Source organism: Macrobrachium nipponense, chromosome 20 (assembly GCF_015104395.2).
Source record: "Macrobrachium nipponense isolate FS-2020 chromosome 20, ASM1510439v2, whole genome shotgun sequence".
Taxonomy (NCBI): domain Eukaryota; kingdom Metazoa; phylum Arthropoda; class Malacostraca; order Decapoda; family Palaemonidae; genus Macrobrachium; species Macrobrachium nipponense.
Window position 1 is genome coordinate 3,281,055 of NC_061089.1, and position 22,117 is coordinate 3,303,171.

The 22,117-nt window shown below is 40.6% G+C and overlaps 2 protein-coding genes across 12 annotated transcripts in view; both read left to right on the forward strand.

Moving 5' to 3' along the window:
- Positions 1-22,117, forward strand: part of LOC135221648 (calcium uniporter protein, mitochondrial-like) — a 761,453-nt gene that overhangs the window by 686,913 nt on the left and 52,423 nt on the right. The gene's annotated exons all lie outside the window — the stretch shown is intronic.
- Positions 12,055-14,267, forward strand: LOC135221400 (calcium uniporter protein, mitochondrial-like). The gene is made up of 3 exons (XM_064259183.1): positions 12,055-12,188; positions 13,470-13,616; positions 14,079-14,267. The coding sequence occupies exons 1-3, from the start codon at positions 12,183-12,185 to the stop codon at positions 14,265-14,267; spliced, it is 342 nt and encodes a 113-aa protein (XP_064115253.1). The 5' UTR covers positions 12,055-12,182.

Genomic DNA, 22,117 nt, shown 5'->3' on the forward strand with positions numbered 1-22,117 from the left:
CGTTGAACAGGGTGGCACACGGGGCATGAGACCTGCACTCATCGTGTCCGCAGGGGTCATGTAACGCTCGCATTGCAAGCGAGGACCTGACAGTTGGTAGCCTGTAAGTAGAAACGTACATGAGTACAGAGTAATACTTACAGTCCTAACATATGCTTCGCTGGTGCCGGAGCGATAAAGTTAGATGAAACCAGAGCCCTGCTAAATACGTGTGGTAACCATGTTGGAAGAAAGTCTATGGCTCCGCCAGTGGCGGAGGCACAAAAAATCAACCAAACTAGGAGTGGTGGTAAAGGAAACCACAACGTAAAATGACGGGGATGGTTGATAACATAATAGTAAAAAACACAATTCATTGTAAAACATCTTAAATTAGGGTATATATCCTTAAACATAGTATAGTAATAACATCAAAACCAACTCTCCACCCGTCTACTAGAAGAGTGCGTAGGTAAGGGTAAGCCTCCCTTCCGGTAGCGGGGGAGAGATATAAGGATATAGTAGGCAAGCAAAAACGACCATCCATAGTACCCACCCTACCCGCTAGTGGAGCCAATAACCTATAACCAAAGGGGCCCCGGCTGCGACGGAAGGCTCCTTTCGTATCGTAAGGGAGGTGGCTGAGTAATGGGTAGGGTAGGGGGGGAAGGAGGTCCCGGTGAAACACGGCGGGGAGCGAGGAAAGGGGGAAGGGAATGGATGGCCTACTCCTCCCCACCTCACCAACTACCCGTATGGAGACCCGGTACCTCCTAGTGGTCGCCCCCCTAAACCCCTGCTGGTGGAACCTCCCGGCCGGCACCTCCGGAATGAGAGAGAAGGCTAAGAGGTGTATGACAATCCAGGGTCCCCCAGCTCCTCCCTACATCAGAGAGAGGGAGGGAAGGGGCAGGGTGAGGTGCTATGGAAACACGTGACTCCTAGTGGCCTAGGCCGCGATCACCACAACCGTGGTAGGGCCACGTGAACCAAGCTGTACCAATACATGGAACAAGAACCCTAGGCTAGCCTAACACCCTAAATAATAATAATAATAATAAAATACATCGAAAGGTGGAAGAGACACACTTTTAGGAAAAGAGAAAGAAGCCCAGGAGGATGGCAACTATTCCAAGAAACAGTAGCCTACCTCGGAGCCAGCGATAGCCGATGTAGAGCAAGAGCCGGGATGCTGGGCCAGAATAAAATAATGATAGCCCTAAATACCAAGCTAAGAGAATGGTAAGAGGGCTAAACTAGCTAAAACTCGATGTAAACAATGAACGTGAAAAATAAGCCCATAAGTATAAGAAGTCCCAGTATGGAGGACCGGGAATTCTTACGAGGCAGCATGGCCGCCACGAGACAACCGGGGAAACCGTATATGACCTATAAAAAGGAAAATACTGGTACCCGGAAGATAAAACTATTGATAAAATATTACTTATGAGTTACTTACTTAGACGTTGGCAATTGCTGAACGTTCCATCTTAGAAAACGAGATAAATCCACAATAGTAAATGCACAAGAGAAAACAGCGTCAAGATGCTGGCGCTAAAAATTAAGGATGACCGCTAGGGGCGCTGCTGTCCGTGGCGTCCCTCTAGTAGTAGTAGTAGAGGCTGCATCGCCCGTTGGTATCAGCTCTCTCTTGGGGGGATTTTGATAGGGAAGTTTTCTAATTGGTGTCTGTCTCGTGGTAGTGTTCCACACTCGCCCCTATTTCATACCGACACTTCTTTTTAAGAGTGAGCGAGTCAGTTTTACTGACATTTTCTTAATTTTTGTTTTTCTCTGGTAATTTTAGGCTAATTTTACTAGAAAGAATGCTATATTAAGGATACTTTCATAGGCCGACACGAGCTGAGCCCAGAAAGATATCTTTTTGGGCAGAGATAATGGTATACGGTCGTACCCTCAGGATTCATAGGAGATAGGAACCACAACCTACATGAAAGTAACTAAAATCCGCAAATGCTTTACACCCTTCCAAAAATGCTTACAGTATACATAACTGCCTATTTAGATTGTTCCTATTTAGATTGTTCAAACACCAAAAACCCAACAAAAATGGTATACCATGATTTTTGTAATAAGAATAGTTTTATCATTACAAATGTACATATTTAGTCATTAAAAAATGAAAATACCAACTAATTAGTGAATATTTCTCTATGAAAGAAAAATTAAGCGAATAGGCAAATTTTCCGTGAATAATGTACTATATACCGTTCCACAGAAAAATCCGCGAATAGGTGAAGCCACAAATTCAGAGCGGGGGTTGACTGTAGAGATTATTTTGAGGTTTTTTGCACTAAGAGTAGAAAAATGTTATTGCAGATACTAGTTTCTCAGCTTTATGAGTGGTTGCTGTAGGACCAAGAAATTTGCAGATTCTATGGAAGCTGTGTGCGGGACTGTCCATGAGTGGGTTTTTCCATAACCAGCCTGAACCACAAGCTTCCAATTAGCTATGCCAAGTTAAATCCAAAAGCCTGGAGTCTAGAAGCCATATTGCACTGCTGGGACTATTTAGAGCTGTTTGCCTTCCCTCCTTCCAAGCTGATTTTACAAGTGATGAGAAAACTCAGAGCCTTGGATCAAATCAGGATGACTTCCTATGGCCACAGGCACATTGGTTGCCTACCTTTTCATTTCTTCTAGTGGACTATCTCAGGGTACTTTGATAACCTGGAACTATTACATCTTTAAGGCTGGAGTATATCAGGCATGGAATCAAGATGCCAAGGATTTTGGCAAGTCATGATGTAGACATCAGACATTGCTGCACTCATAACCATTGCAATCTACCAGTCAAAGTGGACAGATTCATTGACTGGTGTAGTGAGATGGATCTGTCTAATCAGAGTCACTATCCCAGTACATTAGCACTTCAACTTAACAGATGTTTTAGGGTTATTTCCACACACTAGTTACTAACCTAAATTAATATGTACTTTACATTTAGCATTCAATTTAGGAGACTTATGTGAAAATTTATATCTAAAATTATAGCATGGAAAAAATCATGATAATAATGATGAAAAAAATCATGATAATACTGCAGCTGATCAATACATAATTCTGTTCAGTTGAATCTATTAAGTTAAGGTGTTACTACCTGCTGATCTCCTTATTTGACTTTGATGTCAAAAAAAGTTATTTATTTTGCCAATTAAAGGATACAGAGCCCCTCTGTTCCAGGTTCTTGAGTATCAGGTAACAAAAGTGGACCTAGTATATCTTTTTCAACATATTCTGAGGAAATTGGTACTTCAGTCATACCAAGGGCGCATATGTGTCCATTCATGATTCCCCGATTCATTAGCTCTTTATGAAAATAAGTCTTGCTTACTGACATTGTCACCCATTATAAAGGTTAGAGGTAGGGTTTCAATCATTAGGCTTATAGCACAGTTGGGACTATTTGTAAGTCTACATCTTCCCACCTTCAACCTAATCAGACCTGTACTAGGCAAAGTTCTGAAGTAGATCAGCTCTTCCGTGTTCTCATCAGGATTCATTTTCAGATATATTCACCCGCTTAGTAGACAACCAAAGAATCTTTCTTTCTCCGTTCAGGTGATTCCTTCAACTTGCAAGGTTTCATTGGCAAATGATTTTTTCTGGAAGAGCAGCAAAAATTGTCACCAAAGGGGAAGATCTGTGAATATTGTGATGAAAAGGGCTTTGATCCTATCCAACCCACTATTTTTAGTTTTCATATGTAGGCAAAAGAATGTGTGTATCTCGTCTAGGGCAATCATTCAGCTTCAGCCAAGTTTTTCAGTTCTGAGGACCTTACTGTGGTTCATCTCTTGATCTGAGCTTAGAAAATCCCCCTGCATTTTGATTAGGAATTACCACTGCAAAACCGTCAAGCCACTTTATTGAGATCTATTGCTTGTATTTAGTAAGTGATGTCACACTCATACACTTTTGCTTTTGTAGCTAAATCATAAGTTCCAGGTAATTCTTTGGCTCCCTATTCTTTATCTAGCATATTAAGCAAGGAATGAGAAAGATTTCCTATTATGTCCAGTTTTAGCTGTCAGAGGGCCAAAAAGGTTTAAAGTATTTTTAATTTATTTTTATTCATGACCAATTAAGAAACAGTACTTCTGTGGTAGGAGTGTAAGGATATACTACCACTGAAGGACAGCTGCTGCCTTGCAGTTCTACTTTTTTTTAGTAAAAGACTAGGCCCACTGCCAGTAACTGTGGAAACTGCTGCCTTGCAGGTGGACTTTTCAGTCAAAGGTGGGGCCCACTGCCAATAACTGTGGTTGATGGCAGCAAGGGTATGCGGTCGTAAAAACCCTTTTACCAAGCAATAAACCATGCCTGATGTTTTAAGGAATATGAAAGTGGCTAGGGCATCCCCTGTAAGCAACACACATCAGAATCCCCCTACTGGCATGATAATTAGGCAAGGCTTACTACAGGGGTCACGACCTGCAGTCAAAGAAATTAGTGAAAGGGTGGAAGATAAGAAGCAGGTATATGGAACATTCATACTCTAGCAGGAAGACTGAGGAAGATAATAGATGTGATGGAGAGGAGGAGGATAGATTTCTCGTGTGTGCAGGAGACTACGTGGAAAGGGAGTGTGACTAGAGAGATAGGAAACTCTTTATATGGGTCATGAGAGGGAAGAAATGGAGTTGGAATTATAGTAAGTAACAACTGGAAGAAAAAAGTAGTAGAATTAAAGAAAGTAAATGATAGGCTTTTAAAGATTCCATAATAATTGGGGGACAAAGTACATACATACAATCAGCATACACTCCTCAGATGGGGGGGTGCCAAGTGCAGAGAAAGAGTTATTTAGACAAGAGTTTATGTCATTAGAACAGTGAGATAGGAGGAGAAACTAATTATAGGAAAGAGAAGAGATGGGTATGAGGAGGTACACAGGGACCATGGGTTTGGAATTAGAAGTGAAGATGGGGATTATATATTGGAGATGGCTCAGAGTTTTGAATTGGCGTGTATGAACACGTGGTTTCAGAAGGTAGATAAGTACTTGATGACTTATGAAAGTGGAAGGGTGCGAGGCCAAATAGAGTTCATCTTGGTTAGAGGAACTGACAAAAAGCTATGTTATGAACAGCAAAGTGATCTTGGGAGGAGAATGTGTTAATGGTGATGGATTTTAAAATGAGAGGTAGGAAACCCAAAAAGAGAGAGGAGATTTAGAATTAAGATGTGGGACCATTAAAGGAAAAAAGGGGGAGCAGTTAGGACTGTGAGAGATGGCTGGAAAGGGGAATGTAGAATCAGGACAAGGTAACAGAGTGGAAAATTTCTGGGCAGACATGAGAGAAATATGTGTGGGGGAAGCAGAGGAACTGGTCGGAAGAACCAGCGGATATGAAGTGTTGAGAGGAGAAAAGTGGTGGTGGAATGGAGAGGCGCAAGAATCAATTAAAAGAAAATCAAAAGCATTTAAGGACTGGAAAGTAAGGCATGCACAAGTGTAGAGGAACAGTACAGAGAAGAGGAAAAGATGTGGAGAAGGAGGGTATATGGCCTATTTGAAGGGTGGCAGAGCTGTTGAATGGAAGGCTAGGAACATTAGAAGGAGAAAAGGATATCTATAAGATTTCAAACTTGAGAAAAAGGCAGAGACAGGATTTGGGTAAACTGGGTGTCATCATGGATAGAGATGGAAATATATTGTAGAGATGAAGACATTAAAAGGAGACGGAAGAGAGTATTTGAACAACTTTTAAATACTGAAAATGAGGAGAGAGGAGATTGGGGAAGCACAGAGGGTAGAGGAACAGTGATGGAGATACATTATACAGAAGTGGAGAGAGCATTAGTAAAATGAAGAATGGTAAAGCACCAGGTCCATCAGAGTTCCAAATTGAAATTACATATCAAATTACCTAGGTAGAGGGGGAGAAATGGATGCGGGACTTATTAAAAGCAATATGGGAAGATGAAAGAATGCCAAGGGACTGGGAGGAAAGTCTAATGGTATATATATATACATACACAAGTAGAAGGGAGATGTCATAAATTGTGGTAACTACAGGGGAATTGAACTAACAGAGCATGGATTGGAAGTTTTAGAGAGGATACTGGACGAGATATTAAGAGAGATTGTAAAGATTAGGAAACATCGGTATGGATTCATGAGAGGAAGAGGGATAGTGGATGCCCATCTTCATAGTAAGACAGCTACAGGAAAAGAGGCTAGAGAGAAACCAGGAGCTCTATGTTGGCATTTATAGACCTGGAGAAAGCATATGATAGACTGCCAAGAGAAGTGATGTTTTGGTGTTGAAGGAAGAGGAAAGTCTCCGAGCAGTTGAGGAAACCAGGGACAATCATTTGGAGGCTTTGGGAGGGGTAACTGGCACCCCCCAAGACTCAACACCCCCCCCCCCCCTTCAGCCTTAATTCCCCCTCCCCCAAGCACAAAGAAGTACCAGCATGTTTTCTTTTTAAATGTGCAATCATAAATATATGAAATTTCTTAGAAATAATGCATTTCTTGATCCTTGTCTGTCTACTATAATAGCTACCAGTGATGATGAGATAAACAAACAGTAGTAGGAGCACTATATAATTTTTGCTGAAATACCTTGTTTATATAGCTTCAAAAAGGGCATAGAATAGCTAAAAGAAATAAATGATTAAGCTCGCTTCGCTCCCCAAACCATCTTTGCTCCCCAACAAAAATCTGAAATGACGCCCCTGGGAGAAACCGGAAACTTTGAAGTTAGTGTTGGATTATAGCAGGGGTCAGCGTTAAGATATTTTTGTTTGTGCTGCTCATGGGTGTGTGTGTTAAGTGAAGAGATCAGGAATGAGGGGTGCAGGAGTTGTAGTATGCCAATGATTTGGTGACTAGTACTTCTGAAAATGAGGAAGACCTACAGAGAAGGGTTGGAAAGTGGCAGGAGTCTTTAGAGAGGGGTGGCTTAAGGGTAAATGTGAATAAAACAGAGGTTTTGGTGAGCAGTAGGGAATAAAGAGGCAGAATAGTAATGCAAGAAAGAAGAGGCTTGATTATAAAACAGGTGGAAAAGTTTAAATATACTTAGGATCTACTTTAAGCCAAGAGGGAGGATGTAAGGCTGAGGAAGGATGTAAGGCTGAAGTTGATAGTAGGATAAAAGTTGCATGGGGGAAGTGGAGAGAGGTAGTGGAGTAGTTTGTGATAAGAAAATGCCAATCAAGCTAAAAGTCAAGATCTGTAGCACAGTGATAAGAGCAGTGTATGTATCAGGAACATGGGCTCTAAGAAGAAAAGAGGAAATAAAGCTTGAGAGAACAGTGATGAGAAAGCTGAGATGGATTATGGGAATATTGCAACTTGAGAGATTTGAAAATGACAAAATAAGAAGAAGGACAGGCTTAGTAAAGATTACAGAGGTAATAAGAGAATTACGATTGAGGTGGTCTGGGGATGTGTTGAGGATGGATGACAAGGAGGGAGTGAAGAGGGCTTGGAAGGAACTTGTTAGAGGAAGAGGATCAAGAGGTAGACAGAGAATTAGATGGCAAGATAAAGTGAAGGAAGATATGATGGAGGATGATGCCTTTGATAGAAGGCAGTGGAGAAGGCGCATCAGGCAACTGACCCCTTAATGCAGGGATATGGTGGGAAAAAAGAAGGTAACCAATTAAGAAACAAGTTTTTGAAAATATTATTTCCTTTCGGCCATTGCACGTCATCCTCATGATACATGAGTATGCATGAAGAACAGGCCTCCTAGTGAAAATAATGGATCATGGAGAAATGGACATTGTTTTTAATTTTTTTTTACTAATTAATTTGATTTTGATAGTAAAATATCTCTAGATTTCAGCTGCAGGGTCCTACCCACAGGTTTTTAGATTCTCCTATAAAAACTGATGGAAACAGTACAAGTTTCAACAGTTGGGGCTAGGATTCAGGGAACTCATCCTTTTGATTTCCTTGATTTAATTTCTTGAGTATATTGTTCTGGGTCACCTGTCTCTGTCCAACAACAGGATTAAGTGCACAATCTTCCTTCTTCAGTTTTTACCTAGTACATTATAATCTGTATTTTACAAACAAGGAGTTCTTTGTTGGATGAGTCGGTTACGTGCTTGACTAATGATCTGGTGGTCCGAGTTCAATTCCCCACTCTGCCAATGCGGAATCAGAGGAATTTGTTTCTGGTGATAGAAATTCATTTCTTGGTGTGGTTCGGATCCCACAATAAGCTGTAGGTCCTGTTGCTAAGTAATGAATTGGCCCTTAGCCACGTAAAAATATCTAATGTAATCCTTCTGGCCAGCCCTAGGAGAGCTGTTAATCAGCTCAGTGGTCTGGTTAAACTAAGATATACTACTTAACTTTACAAACAAGGTGCTTGTCTTGCTCATCATACTTTGTTAATCCCCAGAGCCCTCTTGATTCCATTAATTTTCTTCAGATGCTCTCCCTGGTTCCATCAGGTTCCATTATGTATCCCTTCTTTTGGATAGGAGTTTAGCTTCTTCACATGTACGTTGTAGGTTTCAATATTTCTTTAAAAACACTGTCAGTATGTACTAATCTCATACCTTTTAATTAGTGACCATCTCCCAACCCCTGAGTTCTTTTGTGGCTGTTGCAGACTAAGATGTAAGTGATCCAGTTTGCCATTAAGGAACCAAAGGGAACTAGATACTATCTTTTTTTTATGAAGCAATGAGAGTGTATTGAAAATTATCATATTGCTATGTTATAGATGTTCAGAGTAGAATAGGAGATAAATTGTTATTTATTTGAACACTAAAATATTCTTTGGGTTCACTGAATATGTTCATTACATTTCTTCCTTTATTTTAAAAGACTCAAGAATGATCTTCCACTTGTGGACCAAGAAGTTAGAAGCAATCAACATTCCTCTTTTCAATTATGTTTTACCTAATTGGTTAGCATATCAATACTACTATCATTTAATTGCCCTCATGCCATGTTGGGGCTTATATAAGCAATATTCTGGAATACTGTTTCACTGTTCACAGCTTTCCACTGTTTTAGTTTGAGTCTTCATGCTTGAGTTACATTCATGGTAATTTTCCTTAAGAATATCTGAATTTCTTCCATTACGTACTTTTTTATACATGAGAAATTTAAGCTTGGTATTTATTGGATTGTTACTACTCATTGTTATCCAGGTCTGTATTGGTATTCGATAAAGACATTCATTTGCACTCCTTTGATATTTTTTGTTTTTTGCAAGTTCTGTTACTTCTTACTTGATCCATAAGAGAATATGTACTAGTATCTGCTTATTATATATATAACATTAAGGTGATAAAGTCAACATATTTGTTTCGATCTCTTGTCCTTTGTTGGGACCCCAAAAAATTGAATGCTATCAGCTCTTGTGCATATAGTTGGTGTGTGTTCCATCAGGACCAATCATTTAGTTGATTATTGTATACTAAATTACATTTCTTATTTAAAGAATAGAAATGCAAATGCATTCCAAGTCATCATAATCAACCCACCCTGTCAGTGTATATCAATGATTTTTTACCCCGAGTATGATTGAATATCCTGTATGTCACATAGAATTTAAACCTAAAAACAAAACTAAAAATGTTGTATTGGAAAAAGGAAAGAAAACTAGAAACAAATTTTGTAATTACCATAATTAGTGTACAAACCAGGAAAAGTCGATACCTTGATAAAATTACAGTTACCAGTGTCCACTTCAAAAATCACAGTGCAGTTGTTCAGAACATTCTTATAGAGTTGCTCAAGCTCAATATGGCATCAAAAATGGCTCCACATGATAACTGGAAAAGGGGGCTGGAGGCAAAATTGCTGTAAGTGTCCTTGCTATGGTCAACCAATGCTAATTGATGCAGTGTTAGGCACTGCACCAATGACAATTGTGTATGAGGCACATGAGCAAAGATATGCGCAATGATACTCACCTAAGACCCTGGCACTGCTTCCTTTGCTGCTTAACATACATGCATTTTCAAAAGGACATTGTGAATTGTAATAGCAAATTTCTAATCATATTGGAAGTGGAGCAAACACTATTTCGACTATATTACAGTATGCACATGATGATACTATAGGCAGTGGTGACTGAAATCAGGTTTTCCATTTGATGTGATGCAATCTTTAATCAGTGCAGTCATACATAAAGGAAAGGGCATTTTTGAATACATATCTCCATTCTTGTCATCAGTAATAAACTTTACAAATGCATAAGTGGACTTATAAATTTAACCAAGTAGTATTTTATTGCAATAGCCTTACTAGAATTGATTGATGACATTGGAACATAGTATGGTCCACTGGCCCATCTTTTTTTTTAAAGCAAAACAGGTAACTCTATTGAGGTCAGTTAATTATTTTAATTCAATGGGAAGATGATAGTATTGACTTCACACATTTTTTTAAGTCATCAAGATTTTGTAGACATATTCACCTTATATGCGTTTATTTTTTTTATTTTTAATTATTATCACATAAATTTTTTTCAGATATTTTTGATACCACATCTGATCACTCAGTATTTTTTTCTTGTTATTTTATGATGAAGCTAAATGGTTCCTTTAGCTGTAACTACCATGTATGCATCCATCAATAGAAGACCATTCTTTTTTCCTAATTTAATTTTTTTTTTACATGGAAACAAGTTCGTATTCCTGCAAGTAACAGCACCATAATTTGTGCACTTTCATTTCAATAAAGTTCATACACTGTTATTGCTCCTTGGTTTTTGTATCTTCTTTATAAGCTTTTATAAGCTATTACCCTTCCCTAATCAGATGATTTTAGGGTACCCTAGCACTTAACCAATGACTTACCCAGTGTACCCAGTGAAATTTATTCATTTTAGTACAATGCTACTTTCCTATGACTTTTTAAAATTTCTTGAAAAAAAGCTCCAAAGTTCCCATTAAAACTGCTGATTCTTAATATCACAACTATTAGCATTGCAACCAAGATTATGCTTTTGGTTTGGTTACTGTGTTAGCAGGATACTGTGAGATAATTACTAACTTTTATTGGGTTTTCGTGAAGATTGATGACTTCTACCATAGAAACCATGCTAAATATTCAATGATATCCATTGAGATTAATCCTTTGTCAGGAGTAACCTATAAATGTTTTAGCACATTTCATTAAAATCTTATCACCCGTTTTTTAGGCATGTGGTATAACAGTCACAACTGTACAAGCAAATAGTGCTCTATAATATTGGAATGTTGAACCAAATTAAATTTCTCAAAATATGTGCAGGTGCTGCACTGAGAAATGTTTTAACTTTTTTTTAAATTCCAATTTCCCTTTGATTACCTTTTCTAGTACATATCTTGATTTTCCCTCAAGTTCACAGGATTAGCAGGGAATATGGAGTCCTAGTTACTATTTATCCTAAACAATGTTGATTTCATACTATTGGGTAATATGCATTGTTTGCATCAGAGGTTCCTTTGGTACAATAAAAAACTTTGTTCATGTTTTACTAAAACCTTGCAGGTGATGTACCAGAGAATCATAGATAAAACTGTTCTTGTACAAAACAAACCTATGTACCATAGGCCATGGTTGACAATGTTTCTGCTCACTTGAGCCCATCAGGTACTCCAGTTAAGAAAGTGAAGAGGCAATTGTCTATTATAAAAATCAGTAAGCAGAGGAATATCATGTGTACTTTTTGCCAGTTTTATTTCCAATTTCTATTCTCTAAAGATTAAAAGTCCCAAATGCTTTCCACCGCTTTTAATTTTCTGGCCTTAACATCCTTGTTTTCAAAGGGGACCCCTTGACTTCTGGCACTTGATTATGGTGGGAAACATTTTGGATATTTTCTGTGGCTTATTTTGCTACACCTGCAAATTCATCCTTGCTCATTGTTTGCGCAAACATGGAATCGATGACAAATTTGTAGGGTTAGCATTGTAAACCAAATTAAAAATATCCAAAATGTTTCCTTCCCTTATCAGGGGGTCAACGTCAAGAAAAGTCAAGAAAATCTATGATCCTTATTAGGAAATGGAAGAGTGGTAAATGCATGAGGGGACTTTAATCTTTACCCGGGCTTCAATGAAGCGTGTGAATTTTTTACTTCAGATCAATGGAATGCTTACAAAGATAGTACCTGTAGAAAAGAAAGAATAAGGCCGCATTACTACTGATTCAGTCCTGTTTAGAAGGGAAATATGGAGGGAGCACCCCAGATATAAGAGCAACATTTCACATGGAGGTACATAAAGCAAATTTCACTAATGACCGGAATGAAGACAAATAAATATAGCTAAAGCAAGTAAATTTATTGCCAAATTATATTAGAAACAGGCTTAACATGTGAACTGTGGACCCTTCCTAGACAATAGTGGAACAGTTTGAATGGCAGAATATTGATGGACGAAAGAGGTTAGATTTTGTTTTGAATACCAGAACAGAAGTGGATGGGGGAGTAGTGAAAGAAATACATAGAAACTGTCTGAATTATTTAACATTACAGTATTGAATGATTAATAAGACTCTCAATTCAGATATGCTCTGAAGATGAGAGGTGACAATTTAAGAAGGAACAAGTGGAACTGATTGCTAACGACAGAGGATAGAATGGCTGTGAGGTGAAGTTAGATGTGTGGAGGGTGGATTCACCAGCAAAAGCTTACATATGTGAAGAGGTAGACTGAGGAAGGTCATTGAAAAAAGATAAGAGTAAGTGAGAGAAAAGAACCCCGAGGAACACTTCATTCAAACCCTTTCATTTTGAAACTGATATTTTTCAGTTTTGTGTCAGTTGTTCCGTGTTATCCTTGTGGAAAGATATGAAATCAATGATTTCTCCACAAGCAACAGGAATAAATTAATACCAGTCATAGTTTTTCAGAGGTAAACATGCCTTCCTTTTACTATTTCTTGCTTTCTTTTATTTTTGATGTGTAGACTGTTACATACCTCACTTTTGCTATGAGTTCATTTTATAAAGTGCTCCTGAAATTTTTCTCTCTAAACTGTTGGCAGAAACCTTTAAATGCTGTAGTGTCTAAGGGATTATAAAATTGAATTTTGAATCGCATTCACGTATGTATGTAATATAAACATAAGCCTCTATCAAGCCTGATGATTAAAAAGTTTCTTTAATTTTTTATTTTTACTTTCTGTTAGTTATCCATTTTTGTAGTAGAAAGAGAACAAAAGTTTAAGTACGTATTACGTATTTGTACGCTGGATAGTTACGTGTCAGAATAGAGATGGAAAATTTTTTGTGCTTTTAAAATACCTCATATATTGTATTTTCCATTACAGTAACTGCATTTAGCTTTAGCGAAAATATTTCATGCGTTTCATTTTACAATTGTTAGTTAATCCATATGGGTCCGTAATCATTATAATGCAGCAGAGACCACACATAACAGATCTGTAATATCCAAAAAAATTATCAGTAGATTTTGTTGTGAATGCTATTTTTTCTTGTATATTTACTGATTTTGAAATATTGGAAACTTCATTGCAATTATCTATTCTGTAGGAAGAGCTTAGTGACATGGGAGATGTTCGACATCTGGTGAACAAGTTGTACATGGCCCTTAATGTAGATCAGCATCAGGTTATGAAGGAACGTGAAATCCTCGCACAAATAGAGGAAATAAAAACACAACTTGCGCCTTTGGAAAAGGTAACTCATTAAATGCCATAATTATATATAAAATTGTGATTTATTTTCAGAATAAGAGGACCACTGTAAAACCATGTTAGTGGCAGACTTTATTTCCCCTGTTTTTAATATGTAGTGATATATGTACAATACTGATAAAAATACAGCAAGTTCTTTTGAATTTGTTTCTGAGTGTTGAAAATGGTTTTGCAGTGATGGAATGCTGAGCACTTAAGGCTAAATAAGGTGTTTTCTTGTTGTCATTAAACTACACTTCCTAAATTAAATTTACTTGAAGTTGGTGCTTTGCTACAATGGAGTTTTGACAATTGTCTTTCATTAGTGTAAAAAATAAAGTCATGAATTTGTGTAATCAGTACTTTGCAGTAAGATATTTTGGGAATTGTTCTAGAGAGCATTTAGATGTAACATCTTAGTAACTGTGAAATGAGCATCATTGTTCTGATAGTTATACTTTAACAGAAACGTGAAAACCTAGTAAGTGCCGCTGAGAGACGCACCACCATTTTAGCTGGGGCTGGTCTTGGCTACATGGCACTTCAGTTTGGGTTCCTTGCCAGATTAACCTGGTGGGAGTACTCCTGGGATATCATGGAACCTGTGACTTACTTTGTTACTTATGGTACAGCCATTGGAGCATATGCATATTAGTTTATTAACAAAGCAGTGAGAGTTTTTCTTTTATGTTAACGTTTTATTTTTGTAAGAGCATGGAGTTGATGTACCTCCATTGTTTCAGGGTCTTCTCCTTATAATGCTTTTTATGCCCTCATCATTAGTAGTCGTGAAACGTTAGATGATGGGTAAGATACAAAGAGAAGTTAGATATTAAAGTAAGTATAATGGTATTGTACTTTGTCATTTGAAACAATATGTAAAATTTATTGCATTAATGCAGTTTTTTCATATGGAGAACAACCTTCGGTCTGAATAATAGGATAAATTTTCTGGCACCAGCTGGAAACAAATGGTTAAAAAACAATCCTCTAAAAACTGAACGGTCAACCCCCCGTATTCGCGCTCTCGAGATCGTGGACTTGTCTATTTGCGGATTTTTCTGTGGGACTTACCTGAATATTATTTGTGGCAGGACTCGCTTATTTGCGGGTTTTTCCATTGATAAGTATTCACTGATTAGTGTATTTTGATGTTATTTTTATGATTAGATACATTTTATTATACAAAAGTGATTTACTAATTTTCAAATACGTATTGATATGATTAATACTGTATTAAATTCAATAGGATTAAAATATATCATATAATAAAAATAATTCTCCTCTCTCTCTCTCTCTCTCTCTCTCTCTCTCTCTCTCTCTCTCTCTCTCTCTCTCGTAGGTGTATGTTTTTTGTATGATAAATATGACAACTTTTTAAAACAATATGTATTTTTCATAGCTAACAAACCTGAGGTCTTAACAATAGTATAATTTTCAAGCGCCTACCTGGAACCAGTTAAACAATCAGATTGTAAAGCAAGGAATCTGTGAAATCTGGTAATGCGTGCACATATTGGGTGATGGTCAAAGACTGCGCAACCCACTCCATCATGTTAGTCTTTCTCAACCCAGGATGTCATAAGATGACAGAGGGGCAGCTAGAGGTGGGCAGGAAAACGTTAAGACCTCAGGTTTGTTAGCTATGAAAGATACAAATTGTTTTAAAAAATTTGTCATTTGGTCATATGCGAAACAAACCTTTGGTCTTAACAATAGAATAGACTTATACTTGGTGGGAGTATAGACATCCTAACTGGCTGGGTGATAACCCACCAGTCCACCTCCAAGAAGAAATATCTACAGTAAGTGGACCAATGCCTGTTAGAGGATAGATAAACCAATATCCAACAACTCAGTTTTATACAATGATATTTGAGCAGAGTCTCTGGATTACGGGAACTAAAGAAAAAAGGATTTGACGAAGGAAAAAATCTATTTCTGGGTGATTGGCTTCGTGTCGCCCCTAGAAAAGGATCCTTAATATCATTCTTTCTAGGTAAAATTAATCTAAAATTACAGAGAAAAACAAAATTAAGAAAATGTCAGTAAAACTGACTCGCTCACTCTTAAAAAGAAGTGTCGGTATGGCAATAGGGGCGAGTGGGAACACTACCACGAGACATTCACCAATTAGAACTTCCAATCAGAATCCCCACAAGAGAGAGCTGATACCAACAGGTGATGCGGCCGCTACTACTACTACTAGAGGACGCCACGGACAACAGCGCCCCTAGCGGACATCCTTAATCTAAAAACATCTTGTCCTGCAGGGGGGGGCGGGGCCAAACAATCACAGGGTGGGTTTCATAGGGCGACACGAGCCAATCACCCAGAAATAGATTTTTCCTTCGTCAAAATCCCATTTTCTGGGCTCAGCTGTGTCGGCCTATGAAAGAGTACCAGAGAAACAGACAAGATGGGAAAAAAGGACAAATGAAAAGCAGTTGTAAAATGAGGGATATAATATAAGTAAATCAATTACAGCATATAATAAGTACTTAAGTCTAACTTATTTTAAACAGTAACATAAACGAAAGTTAGTAATGTAAAGTACTTAAAATTACAATAAACACAGTAAATTATAATAATGCAGTGTAATTTTAACAAAATAGATTTACTTAGATAACTTATTTACAAAATATACAAACACATTGTGTCCTACCCTAGCATAAAAATAAGGGTAGGTTACACTGAAGTACATTATCAGTACAAGGTGTGGATTGTCCCTAGCAAAAAAATTAGGGACAATCCACTAATATGATTTCGCGGCTAAGGCTATGATATCCGAGTAGCATGGCGATAGAGTGAGGCATGTTGGATGAGGTAGGTAGAAAGGAGACCTGGATCTGTACTACAACTACTATACAGTATCAGGAGAAACAATGTTTCCCGCTGCTACTGCTGAAAATTTTAAAGATTCCAAGGACTTTAGATAATGACGTTTAAAGACTGTCGGAGATTTCCATCCAGTATACTTTTTAAGATCCTCAAAGTTTCATATTTGAAAGTAATTATTTGAGGTGGCTACTCCCCTGATGTCATGTTCTTTTGGAAATGAATCAGGATTGGCTTGTTTAATGAAGTAAAGGATTTGTTGTCTAATACTTTTACTGACAAAGTACCACCTTCTCTCCTCATTGAAGAGAGGACCTGAGGATCTGAGGATGCACGAGATAGAAAGGCTCTTAAAGTTGATACTGGGCAAAGAGAAGGGTCTTGCGGAAGTGGGATGACTTTCCAAGGGGCCCACCTTGCAAGAGGATCCTCATTTTTAGCCAAAAAACTACGATCCGGAGCAAGCAGAACTTCTCCTGAGGGGAGGAATTCCACTAACCCGCATCTCTGGATAGAGGCCGCAGTTCTGAATTCTAGCTCCTGAAGCTAGGCTTAATAAGAATAATGTCTTTCTAAGAAGCATTATGAATGTACAGGACGAGTTGTCAGTATCTGAAGCTAGTTTGAGGACATCATTTAAGAACCATGAAACTGCAGTAGGCCTTGAGAAGGTCTAAGTCTAGCACAGCTTTAGGAATAGACGTGAAATAAGATTCAGTCAGATCTATCTGAAAACCTAACTGAAAGATCTTCTTTCAAAGCCGATTATGAGTAGTAATAGTGCTAGCTGCCAAACCTTTTTCAAACAAGGATCTGAAAAAGGATATAGCTAGATTAACTGTCATGGTTGTAGTGTTTGATTCTTTCAGAAGGATGCTAATTTTTTAACAGCTGAGTCATATGTCTAATAGTTGACTCTCTCTTATCTGATTCTAGGAAGAGAATATTTTGTGGATCAATATTAGCATCTTTATTAGCCGCAAACTTCATGAAGTCCATAAAGTTAGGGTCTGAAGAATTCCTGAGGAGCGAACACAGTCCTCATTTGTACTGATTGTGACAGCTTGGGATTGGGAATCCGTTGAGGTCGGAGACCATTCCAGAAGAAGAGGATACCAGTTGCTCTTGGGCCAGTCCGGTGCAATCAGAGCTACTATTCCCTTGAAGGTCCTCAGCTTGCTTAAGACTTTCAAGAGAAGATTCATGGAGGAAAAACATAAATTTTTTCTCCACTGATCCCAATCTAACGACAGGGCGTCCGTGGCATAAGCCAGAGGGTCCAGGTTGGGGGCCCACATAGCAAGGGAGCTTGTCGCTTGTGAGGCGAAGAGATCTACTTGGAGACCTGGGACTCTCCGGCATATCCACTGGAATGACCCGTCGTCTAGGGACCATTCTGATTCCAGAGGAACTGACCGGGACAAAGCGTCTGCTATCACATTTCTTACCCCGCCAGGTGAGTGGCGGACAGATGCCATTTGTGTTTGTTGCTAGGGCAAAGATGGCTATCATGACATGGTTCTCTTCGGATTTTGGACCCTCCTCTGTTGATGCAATGAACTACCACTGCACTGTCAAAACTAGCCTTAGATGAGACTTTTTTGGGAAGCAGTCTCTTCAAGGTAAGAAATACTGCCATTGCTTCCAGAACGTTTATGTGGAGCTGGCGAAATTGAACTGACCAAGTCCCCTGAACCTGTTTGCACTGAGATATCCCCCCCACCCGGACAGGGAGGCATCCGTGTGAATGGTTAACACTGGAAGGGGATATAGAAGGGGTACCCGCTTTGGCTAAGTTCTTTACTTTTGACCATGGACGGAGTTGATGCGAAGGATCTGTGGAATTACTGACACTTGTCTCGAGATTTGGCGTTTGCTCTCGATCGCCAAACTAGATTTATATCTTTTAGCCTTGCTTTCAGGAGTATATCTGTTTACCGAAGCAAACTGAAGGGACCCTAGGGATTCTTTCCTGGTTTCTCCTTGATGTTTGTTTGCATTTGAGAAATGCCTGACAGATTTTGCTATTTTCCTTCCGTTTTGGCCACTGGAATTGACAGATTGTGGGAAGACAAATCCCATTGGATTCCCAGCCACTGAAACGAGGACTCGGGGTAAGTCTGGATTTCGTTTTGTTTATCTGGAACCCCAGATGTTCCAGAAAGTGAACTACCTTTTTGGTGGCTTTGAGACATTCCTCGACAGTTGGTGCCCAGATCAACCAATCGTAGAGGTATGCTGCTACCATGATTCCCTGAGTCTCAATTGCTGCACAACCACTTCTGCTATTTTCGTGAATACCCTGGGGGGCTACATTCAGACCGAAGGGCATCACTTTGAATGAGAATGTCTGATTTCTAGCCTGAATCCTAGGAATGGGCGGAAGTGTCTGGCTATAGGGATATGATAGTATGCGTCTGTAAGATCGATGGAGCATGTGACGGCTCCACGCGGAAGTAAGGTCCTTACTTGCGAGAGGGAAAGCATCTTGAACTTGTCGCAACGAATGAAAGAGTTTAGCTTTGACAAGTCTAAGATTACCCTTCTTTTTGTTGAGCCTTTCTTTGGCACGCTGATAAGCGACCTTGAAATTTTAGATGCTTGACTCTCGCAATAGCTCCTTTCTGAAGGAGTGTTTTCCTCCGCGTAATCTGTCAATTCCTTTGATGGTATTTGGCGGAATGATTTGATTGGAGGAGGATCTTTGATCCAACTCCAACCCAATCCTTTGGACACTATGCTTCTGTGCCCAATTGCTGAACCCCCACCTGTGACGGAAGAGGAACAGCCTCCCTCCTACCTGGGAGCCTCATTGTTGATGGGCGGGTGACCACCACGCCCTCCTCTGAACTGCTTGCTCCTGTCGCCCTTCCTGCGCCACGCTGGCGAAAGTAGCCTCTCGCCCTACCTCTCGATTGTCTGTTAAAGGGAGGGTAGCCCTGACCTTCATACGTAGGGTTGAAGGCCGGCGAGAGTGCGTAGGAGGTCGAAGGTTGTGATTGAGGAGACAGCAGGAGGATGGGCATGGTTTCTGTTTAGAAGTAGCAGGTTGTCCCTGTTGTAACCGGGACGGCCTGAACAAATTGCTGCTGTTGATGGTGTTTCTGGTAAGGCTGGAACCTTTTACCAGACTTCTTTGGTTTCTTACCAGCAGTGGGGACGGATTCTTGTTTCCTCTTGGATGAAATACCCCACCTAGCTCTAAGGCTCTGGTTGAGCCTAGCAGCCTCGTGGTGTACTTCATTTACAGCGGACTCTGGGAAGAGATCCGCTCCCCACATGCTAGAAGCCAGGAGTCTATTAGGCTCGTGCCTAATAGTGCACTCCTGAGAACGTGCTTCGGCAATTCCTCCTAGCTTGGAAAGAAGTCGAAAGCATCCGTCTGACCGTCTGAAGCTGGGATTTGGCCAAGATCTTAAACAAACAAGGTTCCGTGCCATACGAGAGAGCAGCCATCTCCGTTATGATCAGTGAATTGAGGGACCTGCCAAACCTAGTTCGCGCGTCGAACTCCGCCTGAATCAAGGAATCAGGCAGTTCCTTGGGAGCTTTTCGCCGAACTGTCCATGGCGCAGTCCGGTTTGAGCTTACCAAGCGTGAACGTGGCTGGCAAGTCCCACCCACAATTCTCCAAAAGCTGGGAAAAGCGAGAAGTAGACTCCGCCTCCCTTAGCTGTGGCATGGGCTCATCCTTGAGGACTGCCTGAAGAGTCGTCTCTACTATTTTTTTTTGTAGCGAACGGAAGAGAAGCCTCCTCTTCCGTCGCAAAAAATAGTGAAAGGACTCTTATAGGCCTGGAGCTTGGTGTTTGTGCACTCCCAGTCCTCAAGGCAGTGAACCCATTCACGTTGGGCATGATCCCTACTGTAGAGAACATTCTCCCTAGAGATCTTGTCTTCCCTAGTAAGAGCCGCTACGTCAGCCTTAGCATAGCCGATGAAAGGCTGCGTCAAAACCCGGAGGATAAAACTCGAAGTCCTCAATCCTTCGAGTTCCACACTCCGGGATAGAGATCATACCATCCTTAAACGGAGCGTAAGCGGCTACTCTCCATGGGTTCTCCATAGAGAAAGCTGGTAGTGAATCGTATGGCGGAAGCTGGAAAATACCAGCACTTGTCACTGGGGAGACTGGAAGGGGGACCTGAGAGAGCCCAGCTACTCGGTCCTCATTCTCTCTAACTCTGTTAGAGAGATCTTGGATGGACTGGCCCGATTGAGACAGAGTGCTCGACAGTTGTGCGAACATCTGCTCAAATTTCGTCCCCAGGGCGGAGACTTGAGAGCCGACCATCTCGCCCACCTGTTGCATCACCACTGCTGAGAAAGCAGTGGGATCAAAGGTGCTGGGTCCCGCTCCTCCCACCGGCGTTACCGGAGTGGATGCGGTGGAGGCCGGAGAAGGAAGGCATTGGCGCGGCGGGAGCGCGAGCTTTCCTTAGAGACTTGCTTCTAGAGCTCTTCGAGTAGAAGAGCTCGGCTTGGCTTCACCGCGTCAGCGTAGAAGTCGAAGACTTCTTAGCCGAAGAAGACGAAGATGACTTCTTAGAAGTCGTCTTAACTAGGGTCTTCGGTTCTCTCTGTCCCTTCACCTTTGGGGGTACAGAGAGAGCGGGAGAGCGGGTAGGGATCTCAGATCCCACAAAGCCTTGGAAAGAAGCGCTTGAAGAAGGACAGGAGAAGATCCAGAAGCGCCCAAGGAAAGACCTTGGGCGCCCGACACACCTACCTCAACCAACAAATCCTCTGCCCCTACCGCCATAGGCTCAATGTTGAGGTCCAGGGTAGCGACGTCCGGGACCGACTCCTGTGTGGCTACGACCCCGAAGATTGCTGCATTTCTTGCTGGATTGGAGGCTATGAGAGGGGCCTGCGGACAAGGGGTCAACATACCCTGTTGACTTGCCCGCGGGGAAGATCTGGACGGCCAGCTTCTTGTCTAGGATGTAAGGCTGGCCTTTGGCGGCGTTCTTCCCGAAGCCGCCTACCCACGCTTTCAGGGTAGCAAGGGCGACTCCCTCACCCCAGCAGCCTGAAAGAAAAGGTGAGATGAGCTTCTAATGGCGGAAACGGGTGGGGTTAAAACAAACTTGATGCTAAGAGTGCTTAGTAAAATGATAAAGAAGTCTATAATCGACTTACCCCCTCCACCAGCTTGACTGACTAGGTCGTAGGCAGATGGCGCAGGCTTCCGGGTGCCAGAAATCATCTCGTTTTTGTACGGCGGGGGCACATGGAGCGTGAGACCTGCACTCATCGTGCCCCCCCCCGCAGGGGTAGTACAACGTCGCGTTGCATCCCAGGACCTGACAGTTGGTAGCCTGTAAGTGGAAAGATACATAAGTATCAGGAGAACACTTACAGCCTAACAGTTGCTCCGCTGGTGCCGGAGCGAGAAAGTTAGATTTAAAACCAGAGGCCTGCCATAATACGTGTGGTAGAAAATGGTTGGTTGTCCTAAGCTATTGCTCCGCTGGCGGCGGAGACAAGAGATAGAATCTAACCAGGTGTGGTGGTAAAAGGAAACCACGACGGATAATGGCAGGGATGGTAAACATATGAATAATAAAATTAAACAATCATCGTAAAATTAGGGTATATCCTTAAAAATAACAATAATATCAAACCTTTCTCCACCCGTCTACTAGAAGAGTGCCCGGGTAAGAA

Excerpts from the sequence above, each read along its gene's own strand:
- LOC135221400 (XM_064259183.1), top strand. Across the intron at positions 13,617-14,078 it reads AACTTGCGCCTTTGGAAAAG|AAACGTGAAAACCTAGTAAG; the intron begins GTAACTCATTAA and ends ATACTTTAACAG.